This window comes from Ascaphus truei, chromosome 5 (genome assembly GCF_040206685.1).
Source record: "Ascaphus truei isolate aAscTru1 chromosome 5, aAscTru1.hap1, whole genome shotgun sequence".
NCBI classification, from domain to species: domain Eukaryota; kingdom Metazoa; phylum Chordata; class Amphibia; order Anura; family Ascaphidae; genus Ascaphus; species Ascaphus truei.
The window spans coordinates 133,559,863-133,586,788 of record NC_134487.1 but is presented as its reverse complement, the minus strand read 5'-3'; the positions used below and the strand labels follow the sequence as shown (position 1 = coordinate 133,586,788).

The 26,926-nt window shown below is 43.2% G+C and overlaps 1 protein-coding gene across 3 annotated transcripts in view; it reads left to right on the top strand.

Moving 5' to 3' along the window:
- Nucleotides 1-26,926, top strand: part of HRH2 (histamine receptor H2) — a 93,227-nt gene that overhangs the window by 2,504 nt on the left and 63,797 nt on the right. For all 3 annotated transcript variants that reach the window (XR_012801731.1, XR_012801732.1, XM_075600888.1), the window contains exon 2: nt 21,951-23,718. Coding sequence is in view for 1 of the 3 variants with exons in the window: in XM_075600888.1 (XP_075457003.1) it covers nt 22,607-23,718 (1,112 nt within the window). In the remaining 2 variants the exon portion in view is untranslated. The remainder of the gene's footprint in view (nt 1-21,950; nt 23,719-26,926) is intronic.

Sequence of the window (26,926 nt, the reverse complement as noted above, 5' to 3'; positions counted from 1 at the left end):
AACACATTTGATAAGAATCTTTTCACATGTCTTTGAGTCATCTTTTCCCTATCCAAAAAAGTTTGACATACCAAAATCAGAATTTTTTAGTGAAACATTACAGAACTATATTACTGGAAACTTTAAGAGAAAATGGCAAAGCTAACAAATCTTGAGATACAGTACCTGTATATCAATACACTTTTCTCAAAGACGAAAATTATCTAAGGATAATACGGTTATACTAAAAGTGGTATCCCTAATGAGTATGAAAAGCAATTTATTAATGTTCTGTACAAAGATGCAGCGTGTGCCATCCTTGTAATTCATGTTCATTAATCACATTTCCGTTAGGTGCTCGCTGCATCTTTTCTGCACATTAGTGTCGTATCTAACCAATATTCTGCCAGAACGTCCTGCAATGCATTACAAAGATGCAACTAGTATCTGGCGCAAATGTGATTCATAAATAACAATGAAAGTGGTCAGCAGTAGTCCCTGCTAATAAATGTAATGGTGTTTCCCCAACCCAATCGCAGGTAGGGGCCATTACAGGGTGTATGGTGCATATACCTGCTGGCAACAGGAGGGCTGAGTCATGGTAGTGGGGGGACACAGGAACAGGCTTCTGGGGTTCATACCCCACATATTTACTTAGCAGGGCAGCACCTCCATTGCCATGGACTCCAGGAGCTGAAGGTGATCTTCCACGGTAGAACTATTACCCTCCCCCCCCGTAAGGTCACGCACCAGGCAGGAGGTATATTGTAAACAGCTTGCTCTGTGGTTGTTGTCGGGATACTCTAATCCCCTTGGGCCTCATCTTGGGCACATAAGCCCTCTGAAGCCTCCATAGTTGAGGTAGACTTTTGCATATCAGCAGCTGCATCGACCACCCAAATATTGGGGTGGGCCAGATCTTTCTTGGCGAACTCCGTAGACCACATCAGCATAGGCCTCAGGAATGGTGCTCCGCAGCGGGCACACTGGGCTCCCCAGGCTAGTTCGCCACCTGGGAAGTCACACTTGGGACAGAGGCATCGCAGGTACATCTTCCCTTCCACAGTTACCAATAGAAGTCCTCCCGAGAGCAGTAGTGGCTGAATTCCATGTCGCTGGACATACTCAGTGTTTACTGCACATAAGGGCACAAGAGCAAAGGGTAGCTCACTCCTTTCACTCGCCAGGCTCCGAAGAACTGAGGGTGAAGTCCGCTGCATCCGGTACCTCCTTAATTCTCTGAAGTTTTTAGGCATTGACTGGCACGGTGTCCCCTCCCTCTGGTTGAGATTAGAGGAGGGACACTCAGTGACGTAGATGGGGCGTGACTCTGGCTATTGGCTGAGCCAGTCACATCGCTTGGGTGGGGTTCTGGCTTTCGCGCCAGACCCATGCAGAACTTTGCAGCGAGGCGTACAGTTCTTTTGAAAACAGCACTTGCGCTCTCCAGCCTTGGCGGGAGACGCTATTTTGGATCATGTAACTCACGTGGCGGATTCCCGGGTAAGGGAGCCTCCATTTTGGGTACAGTTCCTTCATAGACCACGCAGTGACCGCGATCCCGACAGGAATCCATTCCTTGTGGTTCATCACAGCACATAGATTAGCAATCTACCAAGAGTAGGGTGTACCCCAGGCTAGCAAAGCTCCATCTCGATACACTGCACACGATCTTAGTCCATTACAAGCACTCTGTGACTCCCTGTGCATCCGCGACTATTGGTACTGAGGTGGGTCAGAGGTTCAGGCACCTGAGTCCGTCCAGGCACCCCTCCGCAGCCCACTTTAACACCACCATACGCCATCCTGCTCTAGCACTGACACCGTAGACTCCTTCAGTAATTTTTTGGACCACGTTAACCATCTGTCCCCTCCAGGCCTCTGCTATCAATACCCAGGGTGACTCAGAACAGCAATAGCCCTCTGCCTATACACAGTTTGTCTATTAGGGCAGTCTAAGTCATAGTTTCATGGCGGGGAAAGTGGTCCCTGGTTATGGTATGCCGGGGTCCCCTGAACACTATACCTAGCATCCCTCCTTCAGTTTCAGTACTTGGTCTTGAAGCGTACCTTGTTACTTCCAGCTTTGTTTCGCTGAAAGCCTGTCCTGTTACAGATCTCAGAAGTGCTTCCAAATGTAACGGTGTTTCCCCCACCCAATCGCAGATAGGGGCCAATACAGGTTGTATGGTGCATATACCTGCTGGCAACAGGAGGGCTGAGTCATCCGCTGATGGTAGTGGGGACACAGGAACAGGCTCCTGGGGCTCATAACCCACATATCTACTTAGCAGTGCAGCTCCTCCATCTGCTGTGGACTCCAGGAACTGAAGGTGATCTTCCACGGCATAACTATTACCTCTCCCCACAGTAAGGTCATGCTCCAGGCAGGAGGAGGCATATTGCAAACAGGAACGGGTTTATTACTACACTCTGCAGTAACAGTTACTCAGCAGTTTTCTGCCAGATACAGTCTGTCAGAACTCACTGGCTGATGGTCCCTGGACTGCCACTATGGGCCAAGGGCACCCGCAGCCGTCCTAGCTCTTCCTGACCTCCCTAGCGGAGGCGGAGGTATGGTCCACACTCACTCTCCCCCGGAGGGAAGAGCACATGGGTGGGCCCCAGTCTCAGGCTCCCAATTGTGTGACCTTCCTTCCTCAGAGGGAAGGAATAACTCTAACTTTAGGACGGTCCTGCCCTTAAGTACAGCCAGGAGGCGGGCACCCCGATGTCCCAGCTACAACAGGATGTACCACTCCCTGCTGTCACTCAAGTGCAGCATGAAAGGTGAGGGGGAAAACCCCATACCAACTACAGGCAACCTGATAGTACCAGGGTTTACTGCCAGCCCATTGGGTAGAATAGTAGCCAGGGGTGGCCCTGCTACATAAATAAATAGAAAAAGAATTGTTCAGGGCTGAATAAGTGGCTTGGTGAGTAAAGGCACTGACTGAAAACCATGTCACTGAGTTTGATTGCAGGGGAGCCCGGTGTCAACTCCTCATGAACTTGTACAAGTGTAAAAACTCTTAGGGAGTTTACATCAGTGTCTGTATTATTGGCTACTAAGGATGCATTACCTTATTCAGAAAGCAAGCTTCGTGCAGGCTGGGAGTTGATAAGGAATGATGGGTGCAAGGAACTTTATTCATTCATACAGCAGCTTTATTATTTTTAAAACAGTCTCACATCTATTATAGACAGTGCATCTTGTATATTCAATTGAGTGTCCTTTTCGCTCATACTGTTTGTATGGCTTCCTTAGCTTCCCCTATCTCTGCCTGCTATGAAGGTGCTGAGGCTTTTAGATTCTTATGTTACCTAACGAGTCCCTCTGCTCTATAGCGCTGACTGTGCTCCATGTCCACTGGGCCCCTGGTGGGTCTGGTACTACTCCCTCTGAGATCAGCCTCCCCGTCTTTTGGCAGCCTACAACCACGTGGCCTTCTGGATGAGTGCCAGCTATTGACTCTCCGATGGGTCTAGTCCAATACTTGTGGAGCTCCCTTTGGGCATAGGCTGTCTCCCTGTAAACCTTCAGAGTAGTATGGGACCATCTTTGTGGGGCCCTATCTAAACAGGGTATTCTCCTTAACTAGGAAACAATAAAAGGGATCCTTACCCTATCCTAAACATTGGAACTTTATATACATATTCACAGTGAGATCTCTTCTCTTAAACTCCTCCTGAGATCGACGTTCCAGAAGCAGCTTCCCTCTTTATATTCCAGCATGATGTCGCTGCGTGCAGGCAGAAGGGGACAGAGCGTAACTTCTGCTGCGTCACCCCAGCACCATGTGATGGGGAAGGGGCGTTACTCTGTGTGGGCCAACACAGTTAACCCCTTCCCTTTTTATCCCCCCACCCCAAAATTGTTTAATAAGCCAAAAGCTACTGTATGTTTTTGTAGAAAACAGTGCAGAACTAAATTATCTGAAACTCAAATCCATATAGCAATAGTAGTTACTCAAAAGTTACCACATTTTCATATATAATTATTACGGAGCAGTTTCCTTAAAGACATCAATGATATTATGACAATTATAAGGGTAGGCTGTACATGGCAAAGTTGGGTTGTGCAACAAGCTTTGTGTTTTTGCAAGTTGCCTGTATAAAAGTAGTGACTCATGACAGATTCATGCCCAGATCATTCCCATTTCACTCTTTGCAGCTTCAGGTCTTTAATCTCTGTAATGCAGACTGGTAAGAAGGTACTTTTTTTTATCAAAGGCAAAGCCAACTTGAGCCTTTTCCAAAATGCTTTTGGCAAAATGCATCATTCAAAGAGCAATCAGAACCTTTTAAAGATGAGTGGGAGGTTTACTTGACCTGTAAGTCTACATTGTGTAGCTACTGTATGTATACAGGCTGGAAAACTCTTAAAAAGGGTCACGCTGATTCAAGTAAAAGCAGCAAGTTGGTCTGACAGAATGCAGAACAGAAACAAATGTCATCTTTATTTGATGAAAATAAATTGACTAGATTTTTCAAAGATAAAATAATCTTTAAGAAAAGGAATACAGGTAGTTGAGAACTCAAGAAAAGACTACAGTATATTTTTATGGAAGTACGAACTTGTTCTTAGGCTTCAATGTCATTTTTTTTTAAAAGAACTGGAATGCTGTCTTATGAAAGAACATTATCGTGCTCAAAAAGCTGCTCGTTGCCTTATTCCAAATTATGTTTCACTTCACGTCGGCACCAGTGTGCTCTCTTCTCTGTGTTTGACCCCTGTAGAAGCTGTCTGTGGGACACAATAGATCTGATTCTGGCAATTATGAGCGACATTTAATAATGAAAGGGATTGTAACACCTAGTTAGACCTTAATTGACAATCAGTCTATGCTCATAGTTAAGTGCCAGTGCACTTGACATGGGGCTTACTTAAAGATCACTGTTAAGTCTGGTCAGAGCGAGAAGCAGCAGCAACTGCACCACAAAGCAGCTCTAGAATATAAGAGCATATGTGGCCTTTTATCATCATTTTATTTATAGGAGAGCTTTTCTACACACACCCACACACACACACACTAAAGATGTGATGGAAAAGGTTAGATAAAGTAGTTCTGCATCTTGCCACATACATTTTACCCTAATCTCTATTAACCCTATTCAGTACCACAGAGCAACAATACATTAAGGACATCCAACACTGATGAAGTAAATTAAAGTCTATCTATTGCATTACTGCATGTCATCTCTTATTGCCCAATATATTTGAGATTAATCACAGGGCAAGAACAATGTGTCTGTCCCTGTTTAATGTTCCTCCCCGTTAGATGCCGTTGAGAATGTAGGGGTGTGCCTAAGTTTTTAGGTGCCACCTTTATAAACATAGAGAGTTTGCAGGAGGGTTGCCAGCTACTTCCTTACACACCAATATATGGCGAACCCAGTCATGTTATGAAACTAGGGAGCAGATATAAAAGCAAAAAGTTGTTGAAGTAGTCTATAGAGCTAACCAACGCATTATTAAGAAAGTTTGGGCCAATTGAGATTTTTGTATCGACCATTATAATACATGGTATAGACAGGATAGCGTCATAGTAATGCGAAGTCCAGGTGAAAATAGTAATCACACTTCTCTAAACATCTGGACTCTAATGGACCACTTCACACTGTGCAAAATAAAAGGCACAGTCAAATCATATAAAATACATTATGGAAAGAATAGTAGCACCAATATTTCAGACACCAGCTCTCTGTGTACAGCAGACAGTCCAGGCCACATTGAAGAATTATGCTGCTACACTTAGCCATCCCTTGTAATCCCTTCTCTAACATTTCTAATGTTTCTTAATTTACAGCACATTTAATATGTATCAAGGCAGCGATCCTGCTATTTTAACACCCATTTATTTATATGATGGGAACTGTGGGGTCTCCTGCATTTTTTTCAGCTCCAGTGGCCCTCTGGTTCTGTCTGTCAGAAAGGAAGCTGCTGCTGATAATGTTGCAGTTTCCTGACTTGCGGGACCTGAGACATTTTAATGGGCATTTTGCACCGGAGGTACAGAGACACTGATATGTTCCGGGAACCAGAGTCCCCAGCACTGAAAATATCACATTTTCGTGATGTAAACAAAAAAAGTGGGGAGAGGTTTTTTTTTTAAGTTGCCCCTATTCAAAGAGGAGCTAAGAAGGATTGCTTAGAAAATCTACAAACAATCCAAGACAAACTAGGCAACTGTTGAAAAAAGATGGGAAATTAGTGGTCATTTGCAAAGAAAAACATTCTGAAGTAGGCCCACCTAGAAGTACAGTATTATATAGGATGGGGCACAGAGAACAGTACCGTTCTTGCTCTCTCTCCAATTAAATACATGGAGGAGATTTGCAAAGGGGGATTGTCGGATGGCAGAGTTTATTAGCAGGGTGCAGAAGTTACAGCTGCACAGAAGAAGACTGGGTAATTAGAGGCAGCAGAAGGACAGTTCTGGCAGAAGCCAGAATCAACTCCTCGGCTTCAAATAAACATGAGTCCTAAGTATGTTTAGATTACTAACACACATTGTCAGAAAGAACCATCTAACTAAGTGGCACAAAGGAGAAACACAAAGCTAAACAATGCCGTAAACGCAGTGCTTTTTCATTTTAATTTCTTGTTATATACTGTATGTTCAAAATACTGTTTTTTGTTTTTATTGGAAGTGTCAGTCAGGTTATGTTATTACACCTCTCATCCTAATATTAAACTAGCACGAGTGTAAAATGTCATAATAATCTAGAACCAAATGGCAAACCTACCTTAGCATAGGTTAATGTAATGAGGCCATATTAAGGGGGTAATTCTATATACAAGTAAAGCGGCTCTTCAGGACATCTTTGGCCACAAATGACCTGAACAGTCTCTTATAAGTATGTAAAAATATCCCAAGTCATTCATAACAAAATGGAGCTTAGACAAACTGGACGTGCGTGTGTGCATTGGGTATATATATGTTGGGTATCAATTAATAATAATCAGGTACCTTATGCTTCCACTCTCCTTTCCTTATAGACAGTAAGCTCCTTGGAATTGGGCCCTCCTTACCTACTGTACCAGTGTATGTCATTGTTTTCCGACTCCATTGTACTGCATTGCATAATATGTTGGAAAGTTGTAAATAAATAAATGATCATGATGATGACGATGATGATAATAACACTACATATTCATTTCTGGGAGGTATGAACCCCATCATTTACTTTTTTATCTTGAATGGGTATTGGTAAAAAAAAAAAAAATGTATGGGTAGAGCAAATGCAAAGGTATTTTGTATCTCGTTGCAATTTTTGTGCCAATACATAAAGACAACCCCAATATTTCAGTATGTACTGTATTACAGAAATAATATACAAAAGAAATTAGCGTAAAGAAACCTTTATTTAATGAGACTTATGGTAATGTTACTGTAAGGGAGTCAAGGAGTTAAACTCCCTTTACAGGGCAGGAAATTGCACTGGTGTTGAGTTTCATGCAAGTGGGATGTGAAACTCCTGATTGAGCAGGGAGAAAAGGCAGTAAGTAGCTGCTGTCAGTGTCCCTGTTGGAATCTGTTAGGAGGAACACAGACAACAGAGCTCCCGCCCACAGGGATCAAGCTTGTTGACCAGAGGGTTTTGTCTGGCAACAGTGGGGAACCAAAAGCCCCACATAGCAGAGAAACCTGCACGGGTAGGGCAAAATACTTTCCTGGGAGAAACATCAGCCAGATAAGACTATATATTATTCCCTAATCTTGGTTCATATGTTTTGGGGTTGGTAACCATCTTAGCTGGCAGCCCAAATAGAAAGAGCCAGAGTAATGTTTATTTAGTCTCCTAACATTGAGTAGGTGTTTGTTTTATGATTTTGTGTTTTGCCTTAAAGGGGCAGTAGCCCCAATGAGTTTGTTGTTTTTGTGGATAATAAAACCACTCATTATTTTGGTTTACCCAAAAATGCATGTGTGGACTCGTATCTGACCTCACCTACAGGCCGCTCCGTCACAGTTACCAAAAAAGATTAAGACAAAACTCAAAGACGGAGATTTTATGTGATACTTTACAAGGTTATCAATACTTGGAACTCAAATGAGAAATGTCAAACCGGAGTTAACTGACACTATGGGGTCAATTTATCAAGTACACTATAAAAACAAAGGAGCTTGTAAGTGATTAACTTACAGTATCTAAGTTAAATATGACAATGCTTTCTTTTTTCTTATTATCCTTTTCATACATTTCATGCAGATTTCTTAGACAAGGAGTGTCAAATAAGTTTGCACCTAAATGCTTCTTTGCTCCATTTAAAATGTATTGCTATTTATCTACAGGGGAGCACTAATACAACTGGCAGATAATAGAAGTGTAAGAATATGATCTCAGTGACTTAGTTATAGGATCAGAACAGTTGAGTTTGGGACACACTTTGTGGACAGTGCTTAACTCAGAGGTGGGGCCACCAACAGGTCAGGTTTTAAGGATATCCCTGCTTCAGCACAAGTGGCTCAGTCAGTGACGTTGCTACACGTGTGCGGGCCACCAGCAAAAAAAATATTCAGGGCCCCCGGGCAGAAAAAAATTCAGGGCCCCATTATGAGTGAACATATTCTGTAGATTCAGGAGTTTCCATTGCCCCCCCCCCTTCCCCAGTATGTGGGTGGCCCTGCGAGAACCCCCTCACTCTCCTCTAGTCACCCCTCTCTCCTCATGTATTTATCTCCCCACTCTTATCCCCCCTCCCTCATTCTTCCTCACTACCCAATTTTTCCTCTCATACCCTTCCCCTGACCACCCGCTCCCCCCTCGGCTATCACTCAGCAACCCACCCCCCCATCCACACTCAATCAAGCTCCCCCAATCCTCCTCTCCTTACCTTAATTTCCCCCTCTGCACCCTGGCCACACACACACATACAACGCCCCCCTGCACTACAGTACCCCCCTCTCCCCCCACATACACAAATTAGAATAACCACCTACACGCACACTAAAATAACCTCCCCCCGCCTTCCCCCACACACACGTGTCCCTGGTTGAAAAACACTGGTGTACAATATACTGTGTCACAGGAGACCAGCACTTTTAACACTTTTTACCTGCTGTGGACATTCAATAGGTAAAACAAGGTAGTGGAATAAAATGAAGTTTATTCGGGTGAAATCCACGGACACACAATGAATACACAAAATACAGAAAGAATACACACTTACTGGGGGTGAAAAATGGTCTCATATAGGTGCAGAGCACCTGCTATAGAAGGCTTACCCTGAACGGGACCTCGTCCCGGGCTACGCGGTACTCTTTTCGGGAGAGCCGTGCCGCCGCGACCGCTTCATTCTGTTCTCAGGACTTTGTCCCAGCGCCTAACTTAGACTCAGCTAGGTAGGCTTTCCCAGCTCCAAAACTGAAGCCGGTTGCTTTGCGTTTCACAACAGAGCAACTTTGAAAAGCCCGCCAGCGCCTCACCGACTCAAGCCTCAAGATTGTCTGGTTCTCTGATCAGCCAGTCCTATTACATAGACCTCAGTGTTCGATGTCTAACATGGAGCAGGGGCTGGCGACCAATCAGTGCACGTAAGTCAGCCAGCCGATCAGAATGGGGGCTCATCTGGCTGCTGACGTCAGAGGAGGAAGGGTGTTGAGTCGGCTCGAAAAGCCGGGCGAGCGGGAAATATGAATTGGCCAATGGGAATCTCGCCTACGAACAGCGGCTTCCCCCATCCAACCATTGCCTCCCTCTGGGCAGGCTCCACCAGGTCCAGCAGACCAAGGACTATACCCACGTCGTGCACCTGTTCTTCGAACCCAGTACTCCACCCTTACCCGCTCACCAAATTGTTTCACACCTCTCAACAACCCATCTTCCCTTTCATCCCTCATCTCTAAGCAGATACCCTAGCACCTCTTGGCAATACCAGGGCTGTCTGTCTAGAGATGAAATACAAAGTAAAATACATTTCCCACTTGCTAATCCAGGCCGGGAAATATACTGAATAAAGACATTTGAGTGGTGAGCCGATACTCTGTTTTTAAGGGAGATATTGCTGGGCCAATATGCATACGTGTACCCACAGACCTTGCCTGTTCGTCGGGTACTTTTACCGGAGAACCGGTAACTTTGGTCCCCGACCCCGTATGCATTTTCTGAACACAGTCTGACTCAAATATACCCCTTAAAACTCATGTACAGAAACTCCCCGATTTAATATCTGCTGGGAAATTTGGGAACAGAACATACAGCTTTTAATATACAGATGCATTTGAACATTACACAAATACACTGTCCCTGGCTTATGGTGCTACTTAGCTACCGGGGACACATGTTTTTTAGGGGTAACCAGTCAGGCGTCACCTTTATTTATGAAGACTGGCTACCCTTACCATCACATACAACACGTTAACTTCTTTTAATACAGTTAACTATAGACAACTGTGTAAAGAATGACACAAACTATTTTTAAAATGCTCTAATAAAAAGATTGTTATCACGTGTTACCTCAATTGCTTGCACTGAGGCACACACAGCACACTGACACTGACAGACACTGAATCACAAATAGCACACTGACAGACACTGAATCACACACAGCACAGTGACAGACACTGAGACATACACACAGGACACTGACAGAGCAAACTGTAACTGACAAATTTACACACAAACACACACAGCATACTAACATACTGAAGCACAGAATGAATACACACAGTAAATTGACACAGGATTTAATCTGTTTTGTGTGTTTTTTTAGGTATGTTTAGCATGGATCTGTAATTGACAATTGTGTTATCCCAGCCACATGTGAAACCTCTATACTCCTCAAAGGTCAGAGCTTTTATAGGTGCTTTTCATGATTGGTGTCTTAAGAATAGCAGCCACTATTATGGTGCACATTTTTTATTGCCCAACAGACATGAGATTCTTCTGCTAGCAAACTGACACACAAACACACACACACAACAAACTGACACTCCAATACACCCAGCATACTTTTCCCTCAGCCGCACATAGTAAGTCCTCCCCCTGATGTCATGGAGAGCAGGGATGGGCAGAGATCTCCAGCTCTGACTCAGTTTCGTCCCCGGCCTCTGCTGCCTGCTCTCTATCTCCCCCTTGGCTGTTCCTTCTCTCCCCTTCCCCCCCTGTCAGCCCTGAGCAGGCCCCCGGTCTTCGTCCAGGCTGCCCGGGCTATAGCTAAGCCCCTGAGCTCAGTCCATGACTGTTTCACCTGTGCTGAAGTAGGAATATCCCTAATACCTGGCCTGTTGGTGGCCCTTGAGGACTTGAGTTGGCCACCCCTGCTTTAACTAGTTCTGTCTAGCTGTAAAATTGGATTGTTAATAGTTGCACCCTTTACATCGCAGTGTACACTCAAAGCATTATTCTAAATCATCTGGGGAAATATCGCAAAAAACTGGAAAGTAGCATGAGGACACTGTTTGAACAGTACTTTAACAGTTTTTGGAGGCATATTAAAGCAGCAATCGCAGCAAAAAATAATGTATCTTTTCACATAGTTGCAACCATGGGGTCCGGTCCTGTGGTGCTGAACCTCACTATCCTTAGCACCGGAGCTCCACGTGGTGCCTGAAATAATTGATTGCCCTGGTTGGTGCCTGTGCTTCTCATGGAGAATCCAACATGGCTGCTGGTGTCAACCCATAGGAAGCTGCAGTGAGAACACTGTTAATTATCTCATGACCCAGAAGGGAGGGTGTCCCGACACTTAAAATAGCGCTGTTCAGCACTGGTTCCAATTATGTAAAAAAATAGACAGAAAATAAATTCAAAGGTGGGATTGCTGCTTTAAGCAAAGTATCGGTAATGTAAATACAGAGGAACGGCAAACTAATACAAAGGATGTTACAGCACACTTTAATTGGGCCTTCTTTAAACTCTGCTTTTTTTGCAGTTTATAGGTTTAGTTTTTAATACTGGGTAATCCTTCTTCTCCCATCTTGAGTTGAGAGGATTTGATCCGTGGGCAGCACTTATAGCAATTCGCAGCAATTTACAGTTATAACTATCTCTCTCTCTCTTTAATATGTACTGTGTAGTATGAGAGGAACAAGTTTTTAGATTTGAGAAGATATGAACAGAATGATGCAATTATGAGCCTGATTTTATGCAGCTTCTATTTTGACCGTAATATTAACCAAAGGTGTTGATTGCGTGTCTTACAAAGTGGTATGAGGATGTGCAGTATACAGAGCTTTTTGTGTTTCATTAATAGACCGAAATTAATTCTCCAGAATATGTCTTTTAGCAATGCAAACTTTATAGGAGTTATAAAATTGTGTAATAATTTCAGGTATATTTGATAGTGTTGCCAATGTAATCCTGGAGGTCTAATCATGAAAAACACAAAAATAAATATTCTGGAATGAACATTAGATTGTGCCTTTATTAGGGTCTATTCCAGTCATCGGTGGCTCATACCCAACTTAGGCTACTCTTATAGTGACGGCGACGTGACGGTCAGGCGACGGTCGCTGGAAAATGAAATAGAGATGACTTCCAGCGATCGTGACCAAACCGTCGCTCCATCGCTTCTTGCTTACTACAAGCGCACGCGACGGCGACAATGCATTTGTTTTGCTGTCACTGGCACTATAAGTGCAGCCTAAGGAAAGAATGTAGACGCATTTTCAAAAATAGCAAGCATCACTAATAGGTTATAAAGCAGTTTTTAGGAAACATCATTGACTGTCATATCAAGTAGTCCCTGCAACACGTTTTACATCACTATCTCTCCAATAATGCACAACTGCTGAACAATTGCACATTTAAATGTGCAATCAGGAAGTTTAGTGGAAACTGAGACCCACAAAAGAATATCATCTAGGACCCCAAAAATATCTGCCACATGTCATCTTTTATCTGTGGCTTTCCCCTTTCACAAGTGTTCTCCATCATTTCTGGCCATTCAGATCTGAAAGCCTCAAACCATTTCAGCTGCTCTTTAGTCTATACTGTAGTGCAGATGACCTTCAGCACAACTGCTATGTGTACCTACTGGTGTGAATCAGAATACACACAGGTGGGAAGAGCTAAAACTAGAATGTGTGTTAGGGGAATTCTGTGTCAGTTCAATTAGGTATTCCAACGTGACCAAAATGAAGATAGTTGGCAACGTTGAAATACACCTCATTGTTTCTAATAATTACACTGTGTTCCAGACACATGATTAAAGAACTCAATTCCAGCCGTGTAAAGCTTAAAGATCAGCTAATTACAGCATCTCCTTTGCTTCAGAAAGTATATGGTTTAAACAGCAATCAAAAAATATAAGGGAGTAAAAAAAGGACTGTGGAGGGACCCTGTTCCCTGCCAAAGGACAATATAGAACAAGAAATGGGGGGGGGGGGATTACCCAGCACTCAAATGAGAAAAATAAAGTAAAGGACAAATATGTTATAAAGACGTTTTACTGTGATATTGCCACAATATGTATACATAATCACAATGGTCAGCAATATACGTACAACTGTGAGTAACAGCAAATGGAGTGGGAGAACAGAGGGTGGGGGAAGGGAAGGGCATAAGGAAAAGACAAGGGAAAAGGGGGCGGGATCAAGACAAATAAGGGGGGCACCGTTTCGGGCGGGATGCCCCTTCTTCTGGCCTGTTCCCCAACATCACAGTGATCAAGGGTACTTCCCTTAAGTCCTATATGGACGGTAACTCCTACAACTAAAAACAACATACACAATATGGCAACCTATAAGATAATCTAGTGATCCAAGAGTGGTCACTAGTAAATGTATGCCCAAATGGGGCTAGTGACAATTAGACCAATTGTAGAGTATATCTCAAGGATAACCGGTAATTGGCAGAGATAATCTCAAGCAACAATGCTATATAAGGCAGTAATGCATTGGTTAATAACAAAACTGCTACAGGCTAAGCAAGCCAATAATATCATAGGATCAGGGTAGATAGTCATAAGGTATAACCAGCACTGAGAGGCTCAAAGGGATTACGTGCACCCAGTAGCAGAAACATCTCAGGAAGCAGCACTGGATACTTTGCAGGTAACCAGTGCTGCATCCTGAGACGTTTCTCCTACTGTGTGCACGTAATCCCTTTGAGCCTCTCAGTGCTGGTTATACCTTATGCCTATCTGACTCTAATTCTATATTATTGGCTTGCATAGCCTTTAGCAGTTTTGTTATTAACCCCTGCAGTACTGCCCTTTGAGCCTCTCAGTGCTGGTTATACCTTATGCCTATCTGACTCTAATTCTATATTATTGGCTTGCTTAGCCTGTAGCAGGTTTTTTATTAACACCTGCATTACTGCCCTTTGAGCCTCGCAGTGCTGTTATACCTTATGCCTATCTGACTGTGATCCTATGATATTATTGGCTTGCTTAGCCTGTAGCAGTTTTTATTAACCCTTGCGTTACTGGCGTATATAGTATTGTTGCTTGAGATTATCTCTGCTAGTTACCGGTTATCCTTCAGATATACTCTACAGTTGTTTGGTCCAATTGCCACTAGCCTCGTTTGGGCATATATTTACTAGTGACCACTCTTGGATCACTAGATTATCTTATAGGTTGCCATATTATGTATTATTATTTTTTTATTATTGTTTTTTTTGGAAGGTAGGGTACAGCATAACATATCACGACAAACTAGTACAGAAGATATTAGTTATTTTTTTTTAACAGATTGGTAATAGTATAGCTTCCGCACAACCTGTTAGGATCCGAAAGTATCCAGCCCTCCTCTCGAACCCTTTTCGAGAGGAATAAGGATAGTTAAAAGGGAGAAAGGAAGAAAGAGGGGAGCGAGAGAGGGGGGAGGGATGGGGGGGAGGTGAGGAGGGGGTATGGAGCGGCATAAGAGAGGGCCGCCCTGGGCTCGACATCCACCTAACTCTAGAACAGAGTTCGTATTTTCTATGGGGGGTTTAATCATATGTCCAAGCTTCCCAGGTTTTGTTGAATTTGTCTAGATCTTGTTTTAATTGAGCTGATAGGAGTTTCATCAGACGGACTTCCCTGATTCTGGTGAGGACCATCTCCCTGTTGGGTGGTCTAGTTTTTTTCCATTTTGCCACTATTGAGCGGCGGGCTGCCGTAAGTACAAAGGATGTTCATTTTTTGATCTGAGGGGGGAGACCTTCTATAGGCTTGTCCAACAGAAATGACACCGGATCCAGCGGGACCCCCACCTCACTTATCTCCTCCACCATAGTTCGGATCATATGCCAAAAAGGGGCCAGCACGGGACAGGTCCACAGTATGTGCACCAGGTCTCCCTGCTGGCTGCAACCTCTCCAACAGAGGTCTGACAGGCCAGGGAAGGCCTGGCTCAGCCTACTCGGGGTGAGGTACCAGTGGAATAAAATTGTATAAATGTTTTCCTTGATGTAGTACAAATTGAGGTTTTGGTTGCGGCATCCCAGATGTTTTCCCAATCTTATCTGTCTATTTCTATATTGAGGTCTGCAGTCCACTTAAGCATATAGCTATGGTTGACGGGTATCAAGGCACGTGCTAGTCCCAAATAAATCTCAGAGATCAGACCCTTCCGATATGTTCCCACTGCACATATCTTTTCAAAGTTAGAGAGGCTTTCAAATTTGGCGTTTTGGGAGATCGTTGTTAAAAAGTGCCTAATCTGGAGGACAGCGAATAGGGGGAGACCCCCAGGGGCATATTTTCTCTGTGCTTCGGAAAATTTCATAGGCCGTCCTTTGATTAGCAGGTCAGACGCTTTTGTTATATTGGCTGCTTTGAACAGTCTGAAATCCCTAGGATCACATCCCGGGGGGAAGTCCAGATTGCCAAACAGGGGGGTCAGACTTGAAGGGGAAGATGATAGGCCAAATTGAGTTCTTTTTTAGACCATATCCCCCACGTACATCTCATTGCTCCCAGGCCCATCCTGCCCAGCGTTGTCTCCTGACCCCCTCCCCCCCTGCCCACAATAGGGATGGGAGGGAGAGAGGAGAGATGGAGCCTCTCCCTGCTCTGGGTGGGTGATTCTCCTCATAGGACTGCCCCTTTTACCTGAAGGATCCGCTCCCTCCGAGGACAGCACTGCTCCCCCTCACCTGGCTGTATTTTGTTTTTAGTTGTTCAGTGTGTTGGGAGTTACCGTCCATATAGGACTTAAGGGAAGTACCCTTGATCACTTTGATCTTGGGGAACGGGCCAGAAGAAGTGGCATCCCGCCCTGAAACGGTGCCCCCCTTGTTTATCTTGATCCCTCCCCCTTTTCCCTTGTCTTTTCTTTATTCCTTTCCCTTCCCCCACCCTGTGTTCTCCCACTCCATTCGCTGTGATATTGCCACAATATGACAACACAATATGTATAGATAATCGCAAAGGTCAGCAATATACTCACAGTTGTACAGTACATATATTGCTGACCTTTGCGATTATCTTTACATATTGTGTGGTCATATTGTGGCAATATCACAGTAAAGTGCTTCTTTTTACTTTGCTATTGATTCGATTTCAAGAATTACTTCCTAAATATCACCTCCCCTTAGCTTCTAGCTAATCTTTCCCAATAAAGTAATAACCAGATTTAGCAAATCAAACAGATTGTAGATTTGCAGACTTAGAATGAATCTGTATCAAGTATCCAAAACACTTCACATGTGATTTAACACAAGGGGTATGATCAATGTCTGTATAAGTGGTTGCTGTTTGTTAGAGCACGGAACCAACTCTATGAGCCAAGATGAGGTTTTGTCTTCAGAAAATCATAATAAGGAAAGAGAAACAGAAGCCAGGTGAATTTATTTTATTTTAAATACATCAAACTTCTGAAGATAAAAGGCAATATATGTTTAAACTGTATAATGCAAAAATTATACTATGATTTAACATCTTCCAAAACCTAATGACTGCGGGAATACATTTCTTTAAAGAAAAATGCACTAGAAAAACGGTTCAAGATGAATGTTAAAAAAAAAAAAATAAGAAAAATCTATTGAAATGTTTAATATTCTACTTATTAATTGCTAAAAGTGAATACCATACGCCTAAACTATGTAAACGCCCAGGTATATAGTCTAACAACCAGTGACTGAACGTTAAATGCATGACTGCTAATGCAAGAATCCTGACAGATAAAATGTTGGAGCTTGAATTACTGAAACATGTTGGGATAAAACTCATGACTGGGCAGTTTATTTAGAGTTTTAGAGTGAAGTCTCCCCCAGCGGGGAGGGAAATGGCGGTTCACAGCGTGCCAACAGGTGCCTCGTGAGGTCCGGAAGTAGGACGTAAAACGGATACTAAATGCATCAATGACCTTAGTTCAGTAATACTCAGATTCATAGACCTGGACATTCTAACAAAGGTGCATTTGAGGAGAGGATTATTGAAGATTATGCTACATAGCCTTTTATTCACATCTATGGAGAAGTATATAATATACATTTTGAGCACTGGTGGAGAAGTTCTTCTCCATTTTTTCCTACATTATTTAGAGTTGTATTCCTTTTTTGAAGGGATCGAGCAAATAGAAAAGGCGGTGGAATATGTTTAAATGTTAAACCAGATTTAAACCTATATAAACGAAGACTGACAGTAGGGGTACCTGTCGATTTATATATATCAAACTTCTGTTTACTGTATATATACAGTATATATATATATATATATATATATATATATATATATATATATACGGCATACCCCGGTTTAAGGACACTCACTTTAAGTACACTCGCGAGTAAGTACATATCGCCCAACAGGCAAACGCCAGCTCACGCATGCGCCTGTCATCACGTCCTGAACAGCAATACCGGCTTCCTACCTGTACCAAAGCTGTGCGCAAGCGGGGAGACTATAAAGCCTGTTACAAATGCGTTATTTACATCAGTTATGCACGTGTATAACGATTGCAGTACAGTACATGCACCGATAAGTGTGAAACGGTAGTGCTTCACTTTAAGTACATTTTCGCTTTACATACATGCTCCGGTCCCATTGCGTATGTTAATGCAGGGTATGTCTGTATATGTATGTATGTATATATATATATATATATATATATATATATATATATATATATATATAATATATATATATATATATATATATATATATATACATATATACAGTGGTTGACAAATCACCAAAAAATCTACTCGCCAGTCAAAAAAATCTACTCGCCACCTAGTACCAAACGTGTGCTGCTTGGGCCAATATTTACTCGCCCGAAGGTTAAATCCACTCACCCGGGGCGAGCAAATGTATAGGTTTGTCGAACACTGCATATATATATATATATATATATATATATATATATATGTACAGCTAAACCCCGTTATAACGCGGGTCTCGGGGTCCACCCCGAGACCACCGCGTTACTAACGGGGTCGCGAGAAAAAAAAATGGCCGCCGCGCTTTAGCGCATATTCATCCCGCGGGACAGGAGATGGGAGCGGGCATGTCCCTCCGCTCCCCGCTTCCCCCTGTCACCGCGGGACAGGCCGCGGGGCAGGAGATGGGAGCGGGGATGTCCCTCCTGTCCCCGCTTCCCCCTGTCACCGCGGGACAGGCCGCGGGGCAGGAGATGGGAGCGGGGATGTCCCTCCTGTCCCCGCTTCCCCCTGTCACCGCGGGACAGGCCGCGGGGCAGGAGATGGGAGCGGGGATGTCCCTCCTGTCCCCACTTCCCCCTGTCACCGCGGGACAGGCCGCGGGGCAGGAGATGGGAGCGGGGATGTCCCTCAGGTCGCCGCTTACCTCAGATCCCGCTGCCTGCATGGAGGTGGTAGCGGGGGGTCCCTACCCTGGCGCTCCCGCTGCCTGCGCGGGAGGAGGGGGGGGAGCGGGTGGTGGTGCTGGTCGCGGCCTTTCCTCTGCTCCGACCCCACCCCCCGTCTGTGTAGAGTGAGAGAGTGTGTGTGTGTATGTATATATGGGAGAGAAAGTGTGTGTGTGTATATGGGTGTGTGTATGTGGGTGTGAGTGTGTGTATGTGTCTGTGAGTGTGTGTAAGTGTCTGAGTGTGTGTGTAAGTGTGTGTAAGTGTGTGTAAGTGTGTGTAAGTGTGTGTGAGTGTCTAAGTGTGTCTAAGTGTGTGTAAGTGTGTGTGAGTGTGTGTGAGTGTGCGTGAGTGTGCGTGAGTGTGCGTAAGTGTGCGTAAGTGTGCGTGGGTGTGTGTGAGTGTGTGTGAGTGTGCGTGAGTGTGCGTAAGTGTGTGTGAGTGTCTGTGAGTGTCTGTAAGTGTGTGTGAGTGTGTGTGCAGTGTGTCAGTGTGTGCAGTGTGAGCAATGAGGAGTGTGTGTGCAGTGTACATGTGTGTGCAGTGTGTCAGTGTGTGCAGTGTGAGCAATGAGCAGTGTGTGTGCAGTGTGCAGTGTGTGTGCAGTGTGTGTGCAGTGTGTGCAGTGTGAGCAATGAGGAGTGTGTGTGCAGTGTACAGTGTGTGTGCAGTGTGTCAGTGTGTGCAGTGTGAGCAATGAGCAGTGTGTGTGCAGTGTGCAGTGTGTCCAATGAGCAGTGTGTGTGCAGTGTGCAATGTGTGTGCAGTGTGTGTGCAGTGTCAGTGTGTGCAGTGTGAGCAGTGTGCAGTGTGTGTGCAGTGTGAGCAATGAGCAGTGTGTGTGCAGTGTGCAGTGTGTGTGCAGTGTGTCAGTGTGAGCAATGAGCAGTGTGTGTGCAGTGTGCAGTGTGTGTGCAGTGTGGCAGTGTGAGCAATGAGCAGTGTGTGTGCAGTGAGTGTGTGCAGTGTGTGCAGTGTGTGCAGTGTGCAAAAAAAAAAAAATGAATTTTTTTTTTTTTTTTTTAAACGGGAGCCACGGGAAAACCGCGTTATAACCGAATCGCGGTATACCGAGGCGCGTTATAACGGGGTTTAGCTATATATGTATATAGCCTGGCTCTAGCACTGCAGGGAGCAGGGGTTAACTCTGTGTTCAGGGGAAATGTTGCAAAGTTTCATGTGACTTTTCCATATAACTGGTTTCATGTTTCTCTTTTAATGTTGCCTATTAAACCTACTAATCAGGGGCTGGGTCATATTGAAGGCACCTGGCCTTATCTCTCCATTAATGTTTCCATGCTGTTGCATGAGGTATAAAGGTGAGGAGGGAGATCCGGTTAGTTCTATGGCTAAGAGAATACCAGTCAGAGTTATAGGGGGAATTCCAGCCAGAGCTGATTCCAACTAGTTCCATCTAGTGGCAGTTCCAGGTCTGGGAGTTCAGAACACCGAGTGTCAGTTGGTTGGGGTTTATGAGTGCCCAGAATATGGCCATAATGTTTATTGGCACCTCCCCTTCTAAACACTCTTTCCTGGTTTTATAAATGGCTAGGTTAGTCAATGCCAGTTGCAGGTTGATGAGGAGATCCTTAGGTTGATTGTTCTTGGCACCCACAAATAAAAAGGTGAAGGGAAATATGCTGCCAGAATTGCAGGAGAAGGCCCCCCAAGGTGTATAAGAGGGGCTTCAGTCTGGCACAGCTAAAATAAATATGGTACAGTACATGGTCTCCATTTCCCCACAGAAGTGGCAGATGGCGGGGGAGTCCGTGAAGTGGGCTATGTACACTCCCGTGATGAGTGCACCATGGAGGACTTTCCAACTCAGATCTCGCCCTCGTTTGTTGGTAGTACGCACCTCCAGATGATATCAGGGTGGGTGACAAGGGCAAGGTAGTGCACTGAGTGGAGCATGATTGAGTACAGCCCTTTGTTCGGCATGCCGGGAACAACGTAAAGATCCAGAGATCTGGGGGTGAAAGGTGAACAGGGCTCTCTGGTCTGCAATATCCCCTCAATGAATGTGCAGGTGTCATGGGAAATGGCATCTTTAAACTCCTGGATCAGATGGTGAGGGACGCGGTAAGTAGACAGACCCATACGGTGTGTGAACACCTCTGCCTCTACCCAGTCCCGTTGTTCGTGGTCCAGGAGATTCCCGACTGGTCACTTGATTAGTTGGAAACAGATATAGGACAAATCAAACATCCGAGCCCCCACTGCTTGATTAAACCAAACAAGTAAACATGGGAAGGACGTTGATCCAGGGAGAAATATGATTGCCATTTTTGAAGTCAGGAAGGAATTAATTGTTTCCCCTTATGGGACATCATTGGATAATGTTTTTTTGTTTGCCTTCCTCTGGAGCAATATACTGTTAATATATATTTGTATTAACAGTATATTGCTCCAGAGCAGGATAAGTATCTGTTGTCTATATTTAACATATGTTGAATTCGATGGACATATGCCTTTTTTTCAACCTCATCTACTACGTTACTATTATACAAATCTGACAAGGTTTACAAGGTCAGTCTTTTAAATTTAGCTTTTAATATCAATAACAGCCAATTCAAAGTTTGTTTTTAATATTAGACAAGAAATAATGCCATCTTTAGTATTCTCTATATATGTGGTAAATAAATAATTATGTAATATTGATCCTAAAATAAATAGAGGCCTCAAATAGAAAACAATACATTATATGGCTATATACATACATGCCCAAAAGGAAAAAGGATTTTGTTCACAGAAACATAAGTATTGGCATTTTAGGATTGAAGGAAGCAGTGCACAGAGTGGTTCAGTGATAAATGCAGCATCTATCTTCTAAGGAAATTGACAAAGGCCTGGCTGAATTGATTACATGGAAAGGACATTTCTCATATAAATTCCTATTCAGACAAAGTAGAGATTTCCCCACAACACAGTACATAAACAGACTCACTTAATGTACAGTGTCATAAGAGAATTGAAAAACAGTCCCTTTTACTCTTTTGAATTGACAGCAAGTTACAAACAGATAAAAACACTTTGGAAAGACTGAAATAAGGTTCCGGTTTATCACTTGCCATACAGTACATTTAGAAAAGGTACTTACCCGCTCTTTGGCATGCCTGTTTGACTTGACCAAGAAGGGTCACAAGAAATGAAATTAGAGGACAACAGTGCTAAATTGGGATCTTTGTCATATAAGTAACTTTGTCTCTTTTTCTTTACATTTGTAAAATTAAAATATATATTTCTTTGTCATTATTCCAGATTGTGTTTCCTTGCATCATATATATCGGTAAAGGCGTTAAAGAATTACCCTGCTGGGGAACCATGCAGCAATATCTCAAGAACTTACTCAATGTGATGCTGCCAGCTATGGATGATACATTCCAAGGCACAGTTTGGTTTCAGAACAGCAGAATAATCAAAAAGCTTTCCAAAAATACTCTGCCTTAAAAAGTCTTGATATTTGTCTTACTGCAGTTTAGAAAGAAAGAAGAGTGAAAATTCGAGAAAATCCCAGGATATTTATATCCAAGTATGCGCATGTTTCTGGGTAATGTCTGCTTTATATTCTTGACAGCAAGCTCAGTAAAAGAGGCGTACGTAGCTGCCTTGGGGTTATTGTAACCCATTTTCTGCTGAAGGGGTCCAGCAATGCAAAGCAGAAGAGTGCATTGCTGGACCCCCCTTTAGCAAAAAGGTTAAAGTCAAAGTTTTCACTCCTTGAAATAGCTTCAACATATTTGATATTGGATGAAATTCTGAGTCTCCGAAAACAGCCTGTAATATTTTTCAAAATCTGCTTATCACTGGGGACAGCCCACAGAAACTGAGCTCAGGCAATAGCTGGAGTACAAACACCCACTGTGGTTATAGCTCTCTGCAACGAACAGAGAGAGAGGAACTGCAGATATAAAGCAATGTGTTCTCCTGTCATGGGTGACGACCTTAAGGATTCAGTTGTTACATGCTGGAGGACAGTCCTTTATAATGTGCTCATTGGTGTCATCCTTGTTCTGATCATCATTACCACCATATGTGGCAATGTGGTGGTTTGCCTGGCTGTTGGCTTTGATCGCAGGCTCCGTAGCATGACAAACTGCTTTATCGTCTCATTAGCTATAACTGACCTTCTGTTGGGTCTTCTGGTGCTACCCTTCTCAGCCTTGAATCTGTTACATGAAGAATGGCCTTTCGGGGCTACGTTCTGCAACATCTACACCAGCCTGGATGTTATGTTGTGTACAGCCTCTATCCTGAATCTATTCATGATCAGCTTGGACCGCTACTACGGTGTCACTGCTCCTCTACGCTACTCAATGTTTGTGACTCCCACTCGAGTGGCCATTGCTATGGGTGTGATATGGGTGGTATCCCTTATGGTGTCCTTCCTTCCCATTCACCTGGGTTGGAATACAAAAGATAAGTCTATCCAGAATTATGGAGACAATGAGTGTAAGCTGGAGCTGAACAAGGAGTATGTTTTAGTAGATGCTTTGCTAACATTCTACCTCCCCTTAGTGATCATGTGTCTCATGTACTACAGGATCTTCAAAATTGCTAGGGAGCAAGCCAAAAGGATTAATCATGCCAACTGCAGCAATACTGTAAACCCTGTACTACCCACAGTCCGAGAGCATAAAGCTACTGTAACTTTGGCAGCTGTGATGGGGGCTTTCATCATCTGCTGGTTCCCCTATTTCACTGTGTTCACTTACCAAGGAGTGAATGAGATAGAAGTTGATGAGACAGCCTGCTTAATAGTGCTGTGGTTGGGCTATGCCAACTCAGCCCTCAACCCAATCTTATATGCTGCTCTGAATAGGGACTTCCGCACAGCTTACCAGCGCTTGCTGCACTGCCGGCGGGTGGGGCCTCTGAGCCACGAAACACCACTGACTCTGGTCCACATTCGCCGTCCCGGGGAAAGGACCCAGCAAGACATGCAAAGCATACAGGAAGAAAAGCCGCTGAAATTACAAGAGAAGAATGGGAAAGAGGGAAGGCCGTTCGTTGGAAATGCGGTAGAAAGGTAAATAATGTCTTGGTTTTGAGTGGTATCTCCGGTTTGATGGGGAAACACAGTACTTCTTCCCCCTCAAAAAAAGGAATGTGCTGCACTATATAATTATATAAAGTATTACATATACTGTACTTTCAGTACCCTTAAGCTCATTCTTCTTGTAAACAGTAAAGCCTAAAATAATCCATAAAAATTACACTATTGAGACACGTTCCCTGTGGATTATATGTAGTAATTACCCATTTTTGGATTTGTTTTGTTTATTTTTATCAATGTTTGATTGGGGTTGGAAAGCAATATTGTTGGAAAATGGGGATGAGCAGCTGTAATTACTGAAGGGCTTAAAAATGTTACTATGAGACTCCATTCTCTATACCAAGGACGGTTTAATAGGAGAATTGTGTTAGGGAGTGGTTCACATAAAGGTCTTCTTTATCTACTAGTGTATCAATGTAATGGGACCTTTCGCCACCGTCGTCACTTTGCCCCTACCATTCAGCCGCCAAGAACAGCCAGCCACAAGCCATTTTGCCATGAAGTTAAGTGATTAGCGTTAGCATTAGGGGCTTCAGGGTAAGGGGTTAAAGTTCATGGTTTAAGGGTAAGGGTTAAAATTGTAGGTTTTAGGGTAATGAGTTAAGGTTTTTAGGATAAGGGGTAAGGTTAGGGGGTTAAAGTTGGTGGTTTTAAGATAAGGGGTACAGTTAGGGGTTAAGGTAAGGAAGGGGTAAAGGTTAGGGGGTTAAGGTTAGGAGTTTTATGATGAGGGGGTTAAGGTTAGGAGTTTTATGATGAGGGGGTTAATGTTAGAAGTTTTATGATGAGGGGGGTTAAGGTTAGGAGTTTTATGATGAGGGGTTAAGGTTAGGAGTTTTATGATGAGTAGGTTAAGGTTAGGAGTTTTATGATGGGGGGGTTAAGGTTAGGAGTTTTATGATGAGGGGTTAAGGTTAGGAGTTTTATGATGAGGGGGTTAATGTTAGAAGTTTTATGATGAGGGGGGTTAAGGTTAGGAGTTTTATGATGAGGGGATTAAGGTTAGGAGTTTTATGATGAGGGGTTAAGGTTAGGAGTTTTATGATGAGGGGTTAAGGTTAGGAGTTTTATGATGAGGGGGTTAAGGTTAGGAGTTTTATGATGAGGGGGTTAAGGTTAGGAGTTTTATGATGAGGGGTTAAGGTTAGGAGTTTTATGATGAGGGGTTAAGGTTAGGAGTTTTATGATGAGGGGGTTAAGGTTAGGAGTTTTATGATGAGGGGGGTTAACGTTAGGAGTTTTATGATGAGGGGGTTAAGGTTCGGAGTTTTATGATGAGGGGGTTAAGGTAAGGAGTTTTATGATGAGGGGGTTAAGGTTAGGAGTTTTATGATGAGGGGGTTAAGGGTAGGAGTTTTATGATGAGGGGGTTAAGGTTAGGAGTTTTATGATGAGGGGGTTAAGGTTAGGAGTTTTATGATGAGGGGGTTAAGGTTTTTAGGGCAAGGTTAGGGGTTTAAGGTTAGTGGTTTTAAGGTAAGGTTAGGAGTTTTATGATGAGGGGGTTAAGGTTAGGAGTTTTATGATGAGGGGGTTAAGGTTAGGAGTTTTATGATGAGGGGGTTAAGGTTCGGAGTTTTATGATGAGGGGGTTAAGGTTAGGAGTTTTATGGTGAGGGGGTTAAGGTTAGGAGTTTTATGGTGAGGGGGTTAAGGTTAGGAGTTTTATGATGAGGGGGTTAAGGTTAGGAGTTTTATGATGAGGGGGTTAAGGTTAGGAGTTTTGTGATGAGGGGGTTAAGGTTAGGAGTTTTATGATAAGGGGGTTAAGGTTAGGAGTTTTATGATGAGGGGGTTAAGGTTCGGAGTTTTATGATGAGGGGGTTAAGGTTAGGAGTTTTTTGATGAGGGGTTAAGGTTAGGAGTTTTATGATGAGGGGGTTAAGTTTGGGAGTTTTATGATGAGGGGGTTAAGGTTTTTAGGGCAAGGTTGGGGGTTTAAGGTTAGTGGTTTTAAGGTAAGGGGTAAAGTTAGGGGATTTAGGGTAAGCAGTTAATGGGTTGGGGTAAGGAGTTACGGTTGGGTTTTTTTACGTAAGAGGTAAGGTTAGGGGGTAAGGCTAGGGGGTTACTCTGGTTGCGAAATGGTCGATGGATAAACGGCGGCAGAGTGCCTGCGGCGAAATGTCTTGGGCCGGTGTATTAATGCCCTTTATTAAATTAATGCCATGCATTAAAAATGACTAAGATAGAAGGAGCTCTGGAAATTTTTGCTTTCACTTGTTTGCCTTTTGACGTTGTTTTATAATACACAAGTATAATACAGTACACAAGGTGCACACTATCATCAAACAACATAGGCACCTAGTATGTAATCGAAGAAGCTGCTTCCCATTGCGGCTCCATTAAAATGAATGGCACTAAAATGTTGTACAGCATGGTCAATCAGCTTAAAGGCAGATTTAAAAAAAGTTCCATACTGAGAAAGAGACATTTGATTTATTTCCATCTAAAAAGAGAGACATAGTAGAAATAACATTTAATAGGTCATTTCCGCTTTCATTACTTTATACTCTAGCATTCTCCTACCACAACTGGACATTTGCAATGTATTTCATAAATCATAGAGTTGAGCACTTTGGTGTGCTCTGCATGAGGGATGTTTACTTCACTGGTGTATTAAAACATGTAAAAGCATTCCTGAGATAGGGTGAGTATAAAGAAATGAGGAAAGGTGATTTCAAGAGCATGGGGACAAAGCCGAGACACAAGACAGCAGTAGGAATTAATTGGCAACAGCAATGTAAATAGCTGGTCAAAAGAACTACAAAAAAAAAGTGTTTGACAAAACATAATCTCTGTGATGCAATTTAATTTCATTGCATTTCAAACAGAAACAATAATGCCTGTTCAATAAACTCTTATATTACCTGAATGCAAAATTGGGTTGAAACGGCATGCAATTTTACGCAATATAAATCTGGCTTATTTGCTGTAATCAAAAATAACTCTTGCATGGTTAAAAATTGCATGCCCTAAACAACCACCGTTGGGGCTAATACACCCTTCACCCACCCCCGCTACCCACAATAAAAAAAAATCACACACAGCAGCCCCACAATAAATAAATAAATCTAAATAAATAAATAAATACATGAATATAAATAAATATATATATATATATATATATATATTTATTTATATATATATATATATATATATATATATATATATAACAACA